General features: G+C 39.1%; 1 protein-coding gene across 1 annotated transcript in view; it reads left to right on the plus strand.

Moving 5' to 3' along the window:
- UTP18 (UTP18 small subunit processome component) overlaps positions 1 to 16,657 on the plus strand; it is a 43,573-nt gene that overhangs the window by 10,212 nt on the left and 16,704 nt on the right. Inside the window, exons 4-10 of the mRNA XM_025995960.2 lie at positions 655 to 722; positions 4,439 to 4,527; positions 6,668 to 6,793; positions 6,892 to 7,066; positions 12,365 to 12,465; positions 12,712 to 12,802; positions 16,182 to 16,305. Of these exons, the coding sequence (XP_025851745.2) occupies positions 655 to 722; positions 4,439 to 4,527; positions 6,668 to 6,793; positions 6,892 to 7,066; positions 12,365 to 12,465; positions 12,712 to 12,802; positions 16,182 to 16,305 (774 nt within the window). The remainder of the gene's footprint in view (positions 1 to 654; positions 723 to 4,438; positions 4,528 to 6,667; positions 6,794 to 6,891; positions 7,067 to 12,364; positions 12,466 to 12,711; positions 12,803 to 16,181; positions 16,306 to 16,657) is intronic.

A 16,657-nucleotide genomic window follows, 5' to 3' on the forward strand; every position in this document is an offset into this window, starting at 1 on the left:
TTATGTTGTTTGTTGTCCAATTTCTGAAAACAGTTTCATATATTTTATCCAGTTTTCTAGTTGTTTATGGCCAGTGGGTTGAGTTTGGTAGCTTTGCCTGCACTTCTCTATCAAACAGAATGACTCTCTGTACTCTTCCAGAAACCAGTCTTTAAGAATATGCTTCTTACGCTTCTCCTAAAACTTAACTTTTTTCAGAGTGAATTGCTGCAATTTTATTCGAAGGATATGTGATTGTGTTTTGTATATTTTTACCAACCTGGTCTTTTATTTTTAGACCTGTTTTACCATGTGCTCTATTACTGTAGCATTGGTTTATAGCCATAAGCAGAGTTCTTTACTTAGTCCTAAGATCTGGGATATGTTGATATGAGCAAATAAACAGACATGTAACTAGACAAAAATAATTAACAAATATGTATCCAGGTGTCCTAAATCTAAGACTGGTTTATATGGTTAGAAGTTCATAGAAGTTTCCCATGTAAACAAGGCTATTCTCTGCAAGTAGCCCTTCTGTTCTTAAAGATCATAATTTCTTTGGCACAGATTCTATGCATGTTCTCAAGGGTGAGCTAATCTATACACTTTAAACCTCTCAAGCTTTGTGAACATTTTTTAGTTAACACAAAATTTTATCTTTGTATTTTTGCTTAGATTCCAGCATGCCATGGGCGGAGTACCTGCCTGGGCAGAGACTAACAAGCAGAAAACATCTTTAGAAGGTGAGTATTGATAACTCTGTTTAAGTTAGTAAATAAATCTGTGTTGCTGTTCTGTTACATGAGCTTTCTCATGAGGCTGATTAAAACCTGGTGTTTCAAATATGTCTTTTTTTTCCTCTCCTGTAAGTGTTTGGTTTCGAAGTCTACCAATTCTCTGAGGGAAGCTCTTTTACAGTAGTATAAGACCATTTAGTTGCATGTTCTCTGTTGTATGGACAGCAGTGGGTGAGTTTTATGAATTATGTTGCATTATGGCATAGGGTTAAGGAAAAATGACTTATTCTTCAGTCAGAGCCCTTCTGAAGACATTGGCAGCTAATCTAGCTGTGTACTAGGAAATAAGATATCTGGGGAGCACATGTCAGGTCAGGCCCAGATGAACAGTCACTTTGTAAAGACCCATTTTTCAACTTCAGGTTTTAAGTTTGGTTATATTATAACTGCTTTGTCCTTTTTAGCTCCTTGAGTTTATTTATTTATTTATTAATATTTTATTTATTTATTCATGAGAGACAGAGGTGGAGAAACAGGCTCCATGCAGGAAGCCTGATGCAGGACTCGATCCCGTGTCTCCAGGATCACACCCTGGGCTGAAGGCAGCACTAAACTGCTGAGCCACCTGGGCTGTCCACTCCTTGAGTTTAGATATCATAAATGTGGATGGCTTACTAAGATTTGATTTGTGCTTGGAGTTACATATTTTAGAACTTGGAATTGACTTGAAATCCATTAGGGAGGTCGGAATATATCCTTCCATATAATGCAGTAGCTCTCTCCTTAGCATCCTTGATTTTGGATAAGCATCTGTTTGATTACCACCACCACTTCTCCTTCCTTTCTCCCTACTTGGCAGTCCCGTCCTCATGGTCTTCAACTACAGGGAGCACATATATAAGGAACCAGTTGTTTTCTGTAATTCTGTTAGAAAATTCAATCTGTTACTAACTCAAAAGTTACTTCCATGTTTCCAGCCACATACTTTTAGAGGTTGAAGGAATTAGTGATATAGTCTGACGTTATCCTCTGCAATAATCTTTTCTGCAACATCTATTATAGATAAACAGGTAAAAGAAAGTAAAAAAGGCAAAAAGTCCTACATTTTAAAATTATACAGTTTAGAAAAAATAAGTCTATAGATTGTAAAAAAAAGTATATAGTTTATTTTACCTCATTTCCTGTAGAATTCTGTTGTTAGAGAAATGTCTTTCCAAGGTTTTTTTTTTTTTTTTTTTTTTTTTTAAGATTTTATTTATTTCATGAGGGAGAGAGACATAGGCAGAGGGAGAAGGAGGCTCCAGGCAGGGAGCCCGATGTGGGATTTGATCCCAGGACTGTGGGATCACACCCTGAGCCAAAGGCAGACACTCAACCGCCGAGCCACCCAGGTGCCTCTCTTTCCAAGTTTTTTTTTAACAAGTTTCACATCCCTTATCCTTTTACTTTTTTATATTATGTGATTTCTATCTCCTTGTTTACTGGTTGCCTTCTTAGATGAAATATAATTTTATTACTCATTTTAGAATGCTGCATGCACAGAACAATTTAGGCCCATGTAATTATAGGTGATCTTATGCTAGCTCTCAAGACAGAAAACCTCCCAGATCTCAGTGGATTAATCTAGTAGAAATTGTTTTTTTTTAATGCGTATAAAACTATGGTGGTAAGAATGGGATGATGTGCTTTGGGGACTCAGGAGGTTCTCCCAGCTTCACACTGGGTTTTTCCAAGTTGCCCAAGAGGTTGACATCCAGGCAGCTTACAGGGGAAGAGTGAGCAGCTCACCCAATAGCGGCTTTAATATGGCCTGTCCTGGGCGTGGTACATGATACTTTGACTTAGATTGTATTGGTCAGAGCTCAGTCATGAGACCACACTAACTACATGGGCTCCCAGGAAATGCAGTTTGTCTTTGTGCCCATGAGAAAACTGTGACCAGACCCCAGCTTCACACTTGTCCCAGCATGTTAATTATATCAAATATTTCATCGAGTATCTTTAAAAGAGAAGAAATGTACTCCCACTTTAAATGTAATTAGAATACTATCATAGTATCATCATAGGCCTTCAAAAATCAACAGTTAATTTCTTAATATGATGGATTGTTTAGTTGTTGCTGTGTTGTTCATTTATCTCCTCCCATCCTCCAGCCCAGATCTTTTTAGCCTCCTTTGTATTCTGCTTGGTCTTAACAGTGCTTTTGAATCTAACTTGATGTCTTTTTTAAGTTTTGGAAATTCTTACTGATCATCTTTTCAAATACTGTTGCTGTGCCAGTCTTCTTTTTCTTCCGGTCCACCAATTACATGTGTGTTAAATGTTTTTATTTATTTTTTAAAACCTATTTTGCGTTCTTTTTTGCATTTTCCATCCTTTTTACTTTCTGTACTTTAGTCTGGATATTTTTTTTCTGATCCATTTTCCAGAGCACTGATTGTCTCTCCAGCTAATTTTTATATGCCGTTAAAAACATCCACTGGTGTTTTAGTTTTAACTATTATAATTTTCGGTTCTAGAATTTGCGTTTAGCTCTTTTTTTAATAATCTGGTTCTCTGGTTCAATTCTGAATATTGTCTTTCATTATTCTTGAACATTTTAAACATAATAACTTACTTTAAAAAAATGTTTTGTGTAATTATTGGAGAGAGAGAGAGAAGGAGAGAGCACAAGCAGGGGGAGCAGCAGAGGGAGAAGCAGACTCGCCACTGAGCAGGAGCTGGGGTTCATGACCTGAGCTGAAGCAGCCACTTAACTGACTCAGGCACCTCTCAACAGAATGTTTTAAAAGCTTCTGTCTGAAAAACTCAGTTATTTAGATCACCTGCGGAGATTGTCAGTTATTCCTTAGGTTTTCAATCAGGTTGCCCTACCTTGCCATTACTGACCTAGTTATATTTCATTGAGTGCTGGACACTGTAGTAAATAGTATTGCTTAATAAGAAGAACAGGATATCTTTTCCTCCAGAGAATTTGTACATTTGTTTCTGAGTAGTAGCTGGGTAAGGGGCACTAGCAGTCCCACAGCATCTTATTCCAGTGAGAGATTGAAAAGATTGAGAGCTGGGTTTCAGTTCATGGAGGATTTTCTTATAATTCTTTGATTTTACCTTTAGTCCCCGAGTAGCCTTTTGTGACCCCCACCTGAAGCCTGGTGGTTTACCAGACCCCCTTAAGAACCTCAGAGGGCTTTTTGTGCTGTTTTTTGCTCTCTTCTCCCTGAGAGTATTTTAAAAATATTGCTCAGCTCCTTGGGTCTCTTTAGTAGAACCATCAGGAGGAAGGCAGCCCTGTTAGCTTCTTTGAATTTCTGATACTCAGTTTGCCGACCTTGATCTCATTCATCTAAACATGCTAGTTCTTTTTCATGTGAGTTAAGCTAGATCTGCTATCTTATTAGCCATTTTGCCATAATTACGAATTGTTCTTCTGAAATTAAATACTGCCTTTAACTTTTATTTTCTTGCATCCTTGTCTGTGAAGGTAGATGTTTCATTCCAGAGTCAGGCTTTTCTTTTAACCATACATATTGGGTTCTGTGTTATTTTCCCCCTTCCCTTCAGGTTTATTTTGCTGTTTTACCAACTGCAGCGTAATAAAGTGATTGATTGAGATTGGAGGCTGGAATGGGGGGAGTCGAAGTTTGAAATACAGACATTTGGGGAAGGTAAAGGCCATCTCATTGATTCTAAAGCTCAGCCTGTGGGTTTGTTTGACTTAGATGAAAGTGAAGAGGATGAAGATGATCTGTTGCAAAGGACTGGGAATTTCATATCCACATCAACCTCACTTCCTAAAGGAATCCTAAAGGTGAGAGTCAGGGAAATGGGGCCTCTAGCCAACTATCTATGAAACCCAGAATGCTTCCTGATTGCAAATGTATGGGTTCGCATTCTCTGTGGGATTAAATGTATTGCTGTTGTTTATTCTTCTGCGGAAATGGTCAAGAAGATTAAATTAGGTCCCCAGGGATCTTTTGACCATTGTGTTTGACTTCTTCAAGGTTTCTTTTAACCCTTCTTTAGGTTTCTTTTAATTTCCACGGGCAATAGCCTAGTTCATGTTGTCGTCATCTCTTACCTCCTGTATCGCGTACTGCAGTCACTTTGTGTGACTCGCCTCTCACTTCCACTTTACTCTTCCTATTCTTCATTTAGTACTACCCAGGAGGGTCTTCCAAAAATAAAACATCAGGTCATATCACTTTTCATCACTTTTTGAAAACTTCTGAATTCTTTTTTTTTTTTTTTTTTTTAAAGATTATTTATTCATTAGAGACATAGAAAGGCAGAGACCTAGGCAGAGAGAGAAGCAGACTCCCCACAGGGAGCCTAATGTGGACTTGATCCCGGGAGCTGGGGATCTCCCTGAGCCAAAGGCAGACACTCAACTACTGAGCCACCCAGGATCCCAAAACTTCTGAATTCTTTTTCACATTCTACACTGCTCTTCATAACCTGGCATCTGCCTACGTCTGAAATTTCATCTCAGAAGTTTTCCCCTTACTTCCTACCTGTGTTCCCTAGGTCTTCTTTCTGTTTCTTAAACATGTCGAGTCCTTTCTCACCTTAGAACTTCGGCTCTTTGTCCTGCCTGTCTGTCTGTCAGGCATTGCTAATGGCCAGCCCATTGGTACCTTTCCCCTCAAATGACACTTAGGTCCTTCGTGACTATCTTGTGTAAGTGGTCCACACTAGTTACTTTCTTACTCATCACTGTATATAACTTGCTCATTGTGGTAACGAAGTGCCTGCCCAACATAGTGCTTCAGTTAAATGTCTGTTAAATAACCAGATCTCTCTCTGACATACATTTTTTCCCCATTATAAAATGGTGGCATGCTTTAGATGGGGAGGAAACCCTATTATGACAAATTACGAGGAGACAGAGTATTTGTGTTTCCTTTACCTTATGAAGGTAGTTTACTCAGCCCTTCATAGGGTAAATTCATTTCCCCAAAATTGCAGTTACCATAAAACTCTAACTCCATTTGTTACAAACAAAATATACACATAGTACTCACTTTATCTTTTGTGTAATTTTTAATTTTTATTTATTTAAAAAAAATTTTTATTTACTTATTTCACAGAGAGAGAAAGCACACAAGCAAGGAGAGAGGCAGAGGAAGAGGGAGAGGCAGGCTTCCTGCTGGGCAGGGAACTCAACATACAGCTCAATCCCAGGACCTTGCGATCATGACCTGAGCCGAAGGCAGACGCCTTACTGAGCCACTTAGGCACCTCATATAATTGAAGTTTTAATATATAGAAAATAACCCACAAAAACCAAGAAATGACTGAAAATAGCCTAGATGCATGAGGTCATCATTGCTTTAAACTAGGAGCCATGTGTTCTATGGGGAGAACATAAGCTATGCATGCCAACCACAGAACCATGGGGACAATTATATAGTGCCTCTTATTTTGTTCCATGAATGTAAAGATGCTAAAGTAGCAGTTTTAAGTAAAAAATTTCTGGAAGTCAGAGTATCGTAATTTATATGGGTGTATCATGAGAAAATGACTGTATCCTGATGCTTTAAGACCTTAACGATTTCATCCCTTCATTTGAAAGAAGGTAAAAATGGATTATTCTATAGTAAAATGACTTGCTAGTTGGCAGCAGAGCTATGGTCTTCTGGTTACCTTTCCAGTGCACTTTTTTTTTTAAGATTTTATTTATCTGTCTGAGAAGGAGCACAAGCAGGGGGAGGGGCAAAGGAGAGGGAGAAACAGGCTGCCCACTGAGCAGGGAGCCTGATAGGGGGCTCGATCCCTGGACCCTGAAATCATGACCTAAGCCAAAGGCAACTGCTTAACTGAGCCACCCAGGCACCCCTCCAGTGCCCTATCTTCTGCATCATGAGCTGTGTTATGTCTTTTCTTTATGATTAAAAAAAATTATGTTAACCCATTTGCAATGATTAAATTCCAGGTTTATTTTTCCATAGATAAAGAACTGTCAGCATGCTAATGCGGAACGTCCCACTACTGCTAGGATTTCCTCTGTGCAGTTCCATCCTCGTGCTCAGGTTGTGATGGTTGCTGCACTAGATAATGCTGTATCGTTGTTTCAGGTATGCATTTTTAAATTAAAACTTGTAGTCAGTAGTATTTACTCCCAGGATACAGAGTCTAGGAAATAACCAAAAGGAATGTTTGCATTTCCTTATAGGTTGATGGAAGAACAAATCCTAAAATCCAGAGCATCTATTTGGAAAAGTTTCCAATCTATAAGGCTTGTTTTAGTGCTAATGGAGAAGAGGTTTTAGCCACGAGTATCCACAGCAAGGTTCTTTATGTCTATGATATGCTGGCTGGAAAGTTAATTCCTGTGCATCAAGTGAGAGGTAAGGTTTCTCTTGCACATGCGGCCGATCACCCCTCTTCCCTGCCAGCCCCACAGCTGAGTTCAATTTAACAGTGTTTACAACCACTTTCCCCCATTGGATTCTTAAAAATGAGAGTATCTTTAGTTTTAGCATTCAAGGTATGTCATTGTGTTGAGATAACACATCCAAATGAAAGTAGTGAACTTTTTATTGAGTGCTTATGGGAAAATTGGAATTTTTTTCTCCTAGAGCAGAAAAGCAACTGGAAATGCTTGGCTGTAAAATTAGCAGTTGGTGCAGCAGCAAGAGCTTGAGAGCTAGAAGACTTGAGTCCCAAGTCCTCAAAGTATTTCACCTCTCTGGTCTTTAGGAAATTTGGGTTCTCTCTTGTTCCTCTCGTGTGTGTTATAATAGAGTTTTGGTTTACATTTAAAGGAAGTAAGCGTTGCTTTTGGACATCATAATGTATTTTAAAGACTATTTAAAAAAATCTTTTTATTAGGTGAAAATGTATCTTCTTCTGCCCTTCCCATTCTTCCCCTCCACATATCACCACAAAATCCAGTGACACCTTTATGAACCCTCTGTGAACCTAGGCCCTTGTAGTGAGGTTGGCTGGGTTAGCATTGTAAGTGTTGGGAGGTGGCGTTAATGATGCTCTGGCTTCCTGGAGTTTCCCTGTTACACTGTAGGTATGTTTGGGGCTGTAAAGGACAAGGGTAGCTCTTTACAGCTTTTTTTCTAATTGTTCAAAGTGAATGAGACCAACTTCAGAAACATTTATGGTGTTTCTTTTCAGTGTTTCCAGTCTTCTGTTTTCTGTGTTCCCTGACACTTGGTGATCCTTTCCATGTGGGTTCTTAGTTTAAGCATGTTTTAACCCCATGCTTCTCAGTAATGTGCATATGAATCACCTGGGGATCTGGTTAAAGCACAGACTGATTCTCTAGGTGTGAAGTGGGCCTGATTCTGTATTTTTAACAAGCACTTAGGTGATGCTGACCTCACTTTGAGTTGAAAAGGCTTAACCAGTCTACCCATATTGAAGCAGAAAACAGCATATAGTTGTTAACTTTTTTCATGTTCTGTTCTACTAAATGAAAAGGTACAGGCTTTTTTCCATCCTTGCCTTCCATCCTTTTGCGAATAGCAAACCCGGGGTTGGCCAAGATACAGTTAGTGATGTTTACCATGGAATCTGCTGGTACGCAGGAGTGTGGATCTGATCGCTAGTTTATTCTGAGACGTGGCATTTGCCTTTCCCTCTCAGTATTTCCTCTCTTATTCTTTCCTCTATAAGCATAGCTTGGCAATAATGATGATAATGATAAAGTTAAGTGTATTTCCTTTTGTGGGTTGGTTGAACACTATTTTCAGTCTTATAAAACACTATAAATGACTCAAATTAATGAAGGACGTTAGGATGGAGGGAGAAATTGCTGACTGGTTAGAATATGTAAATGTATACATATGTAAATTTGTCTTAAATGTAAGTTTAAAAAATGAGGAATACAGAATTGATGGATTCTAAAGAATTCTGAATTGATGGTTTGGTCCATTAACCCGATGGTGCTCATAATATGGGGTCCAGGGACTCTCAAAATTCTCTGATAGAATTTAGAGGTCTGTGAAGTCAGTTGAGAAGAATATTACATCTTTATTTTTACTAACCTATAACTGAGGTTTAGTTTAGCATGTCCTTCAGTTATGAAAGTTTTTGAACAAGAAGGGGACCATATGTTTCACTAGACTGACACAAAAAGGTTGAGCACCCCAGATTACTAGTTCAAACTAGTCCAGAAGCAGTTTCTGTTATATTATTTAGAAGGACAATTTTTTTAAAAGATTATTTGTTTATTTATTTATTCATGAGATAGACACAGAGGCAGAGACACAGGCAGAAGGAGAAGCAGGCTCCATGCAGGGAGCCCGATGTGGGACTTGATCCTGGGACTGCAGGATCATGCCCTCAGCCAAAGGCAAACACTCACCACTAAGCCACTCAGATGTCCCTAGAAGGACAATTCTTTCTTTCTTTTTTTTTTTCTCTAGAGGGACAGTTCTTAAGAGAGATCTTGTTCTAGGTAAACACATGAGGAATTTGACCATTTGGGAATTAAATTAGTTGGTCAGGCAGCCATTTTGATTATAAGCATAGTACTCAAAGGTGTGGTAATATCTGAGCTTCAGTTTTCTCTTTGTATAAAGTTGAGGGTCCTAAATATTACAAAAGGTAAATTTAGGGCAGCTCGGGTGGCTCAGTGGTTTAGCGCCGCCTTCAGCCCAGGACCTTATCCTGGAGACCCAGGATCTAGTCTCGCATTGAGCTCCCTGCATGGATCCTGCTTCTCTCTCTGCCTGTGTCTCTGCCTCTGTCTGTCTCTTTCTATCATGAATAAATACATAATCTTTAAAAAAATTTTAAAAAGATTTTTTTTAGTTTTATTTTTCTAGTTTTTATTTTAATTCCAGTTAGCATACAGTGTTCTGTTTCAAATGTACAATATAGTGATTCAGCACTTCCATACATCACCTGGTGCTCATCACAAGTACACGCCTTAATCGCCATCACCTAGTTAACTCATTCCCCCATCCCTCGACTCCCCTTCCTTCTGGTAACCATCACTTTATTCAAAAGAGAAAATTTTTACCATGAGTACAACCACATGGTAAGTGCTCAGTTAGCAGTAAGTAACTACCACCATTTTAGGAGTAACATATAATCTGTCCCATCACAGTCCACTTTCCATCTTATGGAATTTGGCACTATTATGATTAAATTGGCCATTCTTTTTTTTTTTTTTAATTTTTATTTATGTATTATAGTCACAGAGAGAGAGATAGAGGCAGAGACACAGGCAGAGGGAGAAGCAGGCTCCATGCACCGGGAGCCCGATGTGGGATTCGATCCCGGGTCTCCAGGATCGCGCCCTGGGCCAAAGGCAGGCGCCAAACCGCTGCGCCACCCAGGGATCCCCGGCCATTCTTTTTCTTATCACTTGTTCATAGTTGACCTAAAAATCTCATTCACAGATCTGTAAAAAGATGTCTATCTGGTGTCTTTATTTTATTTATTTTTATTTTTAAAAGATTTTTTGTTTATTCATAAGAGACACAGAGAGAGAGGCAGAGACACAGGCAGAGGAAGAAGCAGGCCCCTCACAAGGAGCCCAATGTGGAGCTTGGTCCCCAGACCCTGGGATCACAACCTGGGCCAAAGGCAGATGCTCAATCACTGAACCACCCACATGTCCATATCTGGTATCCTTAAAGCATTATATTTTCTTTGGCAAGGTCATATACATTTTATCTGGTTCCTATTTTGGAAGATTCAGCATTTGTTAAAAGTAATTAAAATGTTGATATTAGCATTTATTACCACTTTTTGCGAGGTTAAAAGTAAAATGCTATATACGTATAACTGGTATGCTGTAAGTTTTGGATGACAATACTGTTATCTTATTTTTTTTTTCAATTAATTGCTAAATCAACTACCAGACTTAATTTGGTGCAAGTCTAGTATTTACTTCTGAAAGACCCCCCCCCCCCCCCCCCCCCCGCCCTTTCTTGAATTCCCTCAAAACAACAAGCTTACTCAGGCATAAGGTCTTTTAGCCAGCTGTGGGCAGAGAGCAGGCACTGTGTAATGAGCCCTTTGGCACTTTGCCTTTTGCTGCCACACCAGGTCTGTCTCTGCCCAGTATGAGAGAACTTTGTTCCCTGTGGCTCTCATGATACATGTGCAGTCCGTATTCCTCTGTGGGTCTGGTGGTCCCCAGCTGTAGGCCATTTAGTTCTCATATTTCTTCTGTGTCAGTAAGATTTGGTCTGGAGGAGTTTCCAGCTCTACACTGCTGGAACTAGCCTCCCTTCCCTGCTTCATCATGTGATGGGATTTTCCTTTTGCTTGGAGCTGTTTCTGTATACTGTAGTCAGAATGTAAATTTTGACCAGAGTGGGGGATGAAAATTATCATAGATGGAATAGATTCATAGTGAAGGAGTAACCCCAGTAATTGAAAATTGTGTCTGGATTGATTTCCATCAAGAGACCTAGGGTATAGTCCCTGGGGCAGCACTAGAGTGGGAGGCCCAGTTTTGTAGGATTTTTGAACCATTTAGACAAAAACTGTTAATAGAATAAAAGATCGTCTGTGGGAGCCTTAACTAGCATTTTCCTGTAGAGGAACAAGGGTTCTTCACTAGATTTTTCTAAATGTATTTATTCTGATGACTATATTAACTTAGCAACTTAAACATTTTTTGAAATAATACTTTTTGATCAAGCAGTGCATTCATTTGGTGCAAAAATCCAATACATAAAAAAGGGTGAAGAGTGAAAAGTTTCCCCTGGTCTGTCTCCTTCGCCACCTGCTTCCCTTCCCTAGAGGTAGCCAGTTGTACCTATTTATGTATCCTTTCTGTTAGACAATTTTTTAATGAGTTAAGTTTGCTCACTAAGTCATCTTGATAGAGTCTTCTGTATGGTCAGTATGAGCCTTTTAGGCATGAAAAAAAGAGTATGTCCCTTTGTAAAGTAAGTAAATCGACACTCTATATACTTAGCTCATGTGGTTAGGTTACACAAGTCACATTTTCGGAAGCTAATCAACTCTTGAATACATTGACACTTTGTGGTTTTCTTTTTTCCTTTCTTATTTGTTTATTTAGTTTTTCCTTTTTGCCTCTACCTAGTTAAGACTAGACTGCTTCATCATGGGCTGTTTAGTTGGTAGTCAGCAACTAGTTTCAGTATGTTACTGTGTTTTAGCTGTCTCTCATGGCTGTATATTTCCCTCCTGGTAAATGAACTTTGTGACAAAGAAGTATAATTTATCCTTTTAGTTAATTACAGATATCACCATTTACATTTGGAAAATTAGTTGGTATGTTTACTATTCGGAGAGCTGAATCTCTGGCTGCAGTTCAAACGGTGAATGTTAACCAAGACAGAGAAGAAGAGTAAGCACTTTGTAATGACCTTGTATTTGGGTCAGAATCACTCAGTGTGAGCCTACTTTTGGTTTAGTTTGAGGCATTTAGATGTTTTAAAAGAAATTCTCAATTGCCAGTGAATGATAACGTTACAGAAAACCATATTAGGGACGCCTGGGTGGCTCAGTGGTTGAGCCTCTGCCTTTGGCTCCTGGGATCCCGGGGTCCTGGGATTGAGTCCTGCATCATGCTTCCCACTGGGAGCTTGCTTCTCCCTCTACCTATGTCTCTGCCCCTCTCTCTGTCTCTCTCATGAATAAATAAATAAAATCCTTAAAAAAAAAAAACATGTTAATTCTTATTGATTTGTCTCCTCTCTTAGGTTTGAAAGAGAAGCTAGTGAGGAGCTTTGAAGTCTCTCCAGATGGGTCCTTCTTGCTGATAAACGGTGTTGCTGGATATCTTCATTTGTTGTCGATGAAGGTGAACCATTATTAGTGGTTGCTTGTTCTTTTAGGACAAGATTTTAGTGTAAGGATAGTCTTTGAACCATAACTCACAGTGTCCTGAAATCTGCATCTTAAGCAGAGGGGCACAGTAGGACTTGGGAAGAGCTTCCGAGTGTAGGGACAAACACAGCTGAGTAGGTACTACGAATCACACTGAGCCAGTGTGATTCTTCTATGCACCTCTTAGCATTTTGATAAGTAATATTTGTTATTCTTCCAGACTAAAGAATTGATTGGTAGCATGAAAATTAATGGGAGGGTTGCAGCGTCCACATTCTCTTCAGATAGCAAGAAAGTATATGCCTCTTCAGGTAAGTTAATGACATGATCATCTAAATCTTTTCTTAAAGGCTTTGGATGTGTTTATATTTCAGATTTAACCAAAAACAGTGTTTGATTTTAGACTTTTGTGTTAGTTAGAAAGTCATTTTTAATTTTAGAATTTGTCATTGCCGGGCAGCCCGGGTGGCTCAGCGGTTTAGTGCTGCCTTCAGCCCAGGGTGTGATCCTGGAGACCTGGGATCAAGTCCCACGTCAGCTCCTTGCATGGAGCCTGCTTCTCCCTCTGCCTGTGTCTCTGCCTCTCTCTCTCTCTCTCTCTCTCTCTTTCTCTCTGTCTCTCATCAATAAATAAATTTAAAAATAAATAATTTGTCATTGCCATTTGCCTTCTTATTTACTAACTAGTAATAGTGAAGAGCTAACTGTTTAACCATGTTACCATGTTTGGGGAAAAGATGGAAAGAAAATACTTATTTAAAAGATGATTCATTTTCAGATTTTGTTTTTGAAAGTTACTTGGAATCATCACCCTTTTTCTTTTAGAAGCATGTCTTCACATGGATAACGTTTTGAATGTTCTTCATTATTGACGGAAGACAATTCAGATCTAACCCTCTGACTTCTTGTGGTGCAGTTGACTATTTCTCACTCTTGACAGTCTCTAATCTGGCACTTTTCTGCTCTTTGCCTCTGTCCTGTGCCGCCTTGGACTCTTAGTCCCTTAACTGTAGGATCTTGGGGCCATCATAATCTCAGTGTAGTTCATGCTGCTTGGTAGTGGGAGGCATCAGAGTGGTTCTACCTGTGAGTACTATTCTTCAATCTCTGTGGGGCTCTTTAGCATAATTTTTGCTATACTTCAGCTAATAGCACCTGATGAGATAGCATTAGGGGCTTTTTTTTGAGGTATAATTGACATATATTAAGTCACAACAGTGATTAAATGTTTGTATATATTGCAAATGATCACAATAAGTCTAGATATCATCTGTCACCGTACAGTTACAATTTTTTTTTTCTTGTGATGATAACTTACAACATCTCTCTTAGCAACTTTCAAATATGCTCTACTGGGACACCTGGGTAGCTCAGTGGTTTAGCGCCTGCCTTCGGCCCAGGGCATGATCCTGGAGTCCTGGGATGAGTCCCACATCGGGCTCCCTGCATGGAGCCTGCTTCTCCCTCTGCCTGTGTCTCTGCCTCTCTCTCTCTGTGTCTCTCATGAATAAATAAATAAAATCTTTTTTTTTTTTTTAAATAAATAAAATCTTAAAAAAAAAAAAACAAAAAAAAAGCAAATATGCTCTACTGTGTTGTTAACTGTAGTTCACCATATTATATATTGTCTCCATGATTTATTTTATAACTGGCTTGAAAAGTTGTTTTGGGGTTTTTTTGTTTGTTTTTTTTTTTACAGATTTATTTATTTTAGAGAGTGCACTAGTGAGGGAGGGGGAAGCAGACCCCCTGCTGAGCAGGGATTTCCCAACAAGGGGCTCTATCCCAGGACCCTGAGCTCATGACCTGAGCTGAACCCAGGAGTTGGACACTTAGCTCAGAGTGATGTTCCTGTTGAAATGGCCCTTTGATCCTTGGAGCGTCAGAGTGGGAGAGAAGAGGTGGTGGAGGGTCAGAGATAGTAAAATTTGGAATATGAATTAGATTTAGATGTAAAATATTTATAAATTTGGTCATTACTGTGGAGGTTTTAGTTTTCATAACAAAGGTCCTAAAAGCAGCAAGGAAGAATAATCAAAAGTTGGCTTTGGTAACATCTAGATGACCTTCTTGCCATTGATCCTTTTTCTTCCCATTTTAGTCCATTGCTATCAGGGCTAACCTTTAAATGCCTTCCTTTATTGTTATATAACTGTACAGGCAAATGCAAAGATTTTTAAATTTGACCTTGTTCAGTTTTTCCAAATGTATTTTACTACTACCTAGTCTAAACCCTTATGCCAGCCTGGGAAATCTTTGTCAAGCAAATAGTTGAAATAGTGAGACTAGTTGAATTCTCATTGGGAGGATAGGACTATAGAGAAATGAACTTTAGGGGCACCCGGCTGGCTCAGTTGGTTGGGTGACCAACTCTTGATTCAGGCTCAAGTCACAATCTTGGGGTCCTGAGATCAAGTCCTGCGTTGGGCTTGAGCTCAGCTTGGAGTCTATTTGTCCCTCTACCCTTGAGTCTACTTGTCCATCTACCCCTGCTTCTTCTCCTCAAGTACGTGTGTGCATGCTTTTTCTCTCTCAAAAAATAAATAAAATTTTAGAAAAGTGAATTTTAGCACAATATCCACAGAAAAGACAAAGATAAAATGGATGAGTGAGGAACATCTTTGTGATGAGTGTAGGGTCATTAAGAAATCTTTAAATGGGGGGGCGCCTGGGTGGCTCAGAGGTTGAGCGTCTGCCTTCTGCTCAGGGCATGATCCTGGGATCCGGGATCAAGTCCCATATCCGGAATCGAGTCCCACATCGGGCTCCTTGTGGGGAGCCTGCTTATGTCTGTGCCTCTCATAAATAAATAAAATCCTTTAAAAAAAAAAAAAGAAATCTTTAAATGGGTGTGAGGAAGAGGGTGGGTAAGTTAATGCTGTCGTCAGTATCAAGAAGATATTTGTGTTCTCTTCAGATTTAACATATTCCTCAGTATTATGTACATTCTTCCTTCTCTAAACTATTTGTGCTTATTGCTCACAGTTGGCATTTATTTTTTTTAAGATTTATTTATTTTAGAGAGTGTGCACTTGAGCAGGGGGAGGGACAGAGCGGAGAGAAAGAATCCCAAGCAGACTCCCCACTGAGCACAGAGCCCAAGGTGGGTCTCCATCCCAGGACCCTGAGATCTTGACCTGAGCCGAAATCCAGAGTGGAGGCTTACCTGACTGAGCCCCCCTCCAGGCGCCACTGACAGTTGGCATTTACTGTTTAAGTGACTTAAACTCCCTTGTGGTCTGGATGCCTTCATCTCCACTTCTGCCACCATGACATTCATTATCAGCTTGTTATGTAAATCACCTGGTCTCACATATAGGCGCTCTAGTGCCTGTTGATGGAAGTTGGAACTTGATAGATATTTTGTTTTCTGGAATTTTTGCTCCAATAATTCATCTGAGTGAAATATAGACAGACGTTCTTTCTGAAAGCTCAAGCCAAGAGTTTGTAATTTTCACTCTAAACTTAAAGGTACTGTTTTTAGATAGCTAGTTAGAATGTAGTTTTCTAGATGTGGGAATGTATATCAGAAATATTTTTAGGCCGGTTTTCTAGGTGTAGGATATTTATAGTGAGTTTTTGTTTCTAGCCCTTTTGTACTATTGAAGAGGGGCTGAGGATGGTCAGCTCAGTTGGCTTTCAACTTAAAAACAAAATTAACCAAACTCTTTTTTTGGCTCTTTAATTCAGGTGATGGGGAAGTTTATGTTTGGGATGTGAACTCTAGAAAGTGCCTTAACAGATTCGTTGATGAAGGCAGTTTATATGGATTAAGCATTGCCACATCTAGGAATGGACAGTATGTGGCTTGTGGGTAAGTAAAGAGAGGTTCTTGTAACCTTAATCATGTTGTGCTAGTGGAAAAATATTAAAGAATTGAATACACTAGATAGTGCTTAAGTAGTTCTATTTATAAACTGTTCAGTAATAGAAAATCAGTACACCCAGGTCTTTTGCACATCATCTTAATGCAATGTTTAATAATGTTAATGGTGGCTTATCAGCTCTTTGACAAAGAAATACTGGACTGCTTTATATCATTGTATTTTTTCTTATATTTGAAATATTCATTTAATCACATCAGGTTTTCTTATTACTCTTTTGGTTTCTTGCCATTGATAAGGAAACAATAAGTTAAACTTTGGTTTTAAGTTTCAAAGATACTT

This window comes from Vulpes vulpes, chromosome 2, assembly GCF_048418805.1.
Source record: "Vulpes vulpes isolate BD-2025 chromosome 2, VulVul3, whole genome shotgun sequence".
Taxonomy (NCBI): Eukaryota; Metazoa; Chordata; class Mammalia; order Carnivora; family Canidae; genus Vulpes; species Vulpes vulpes.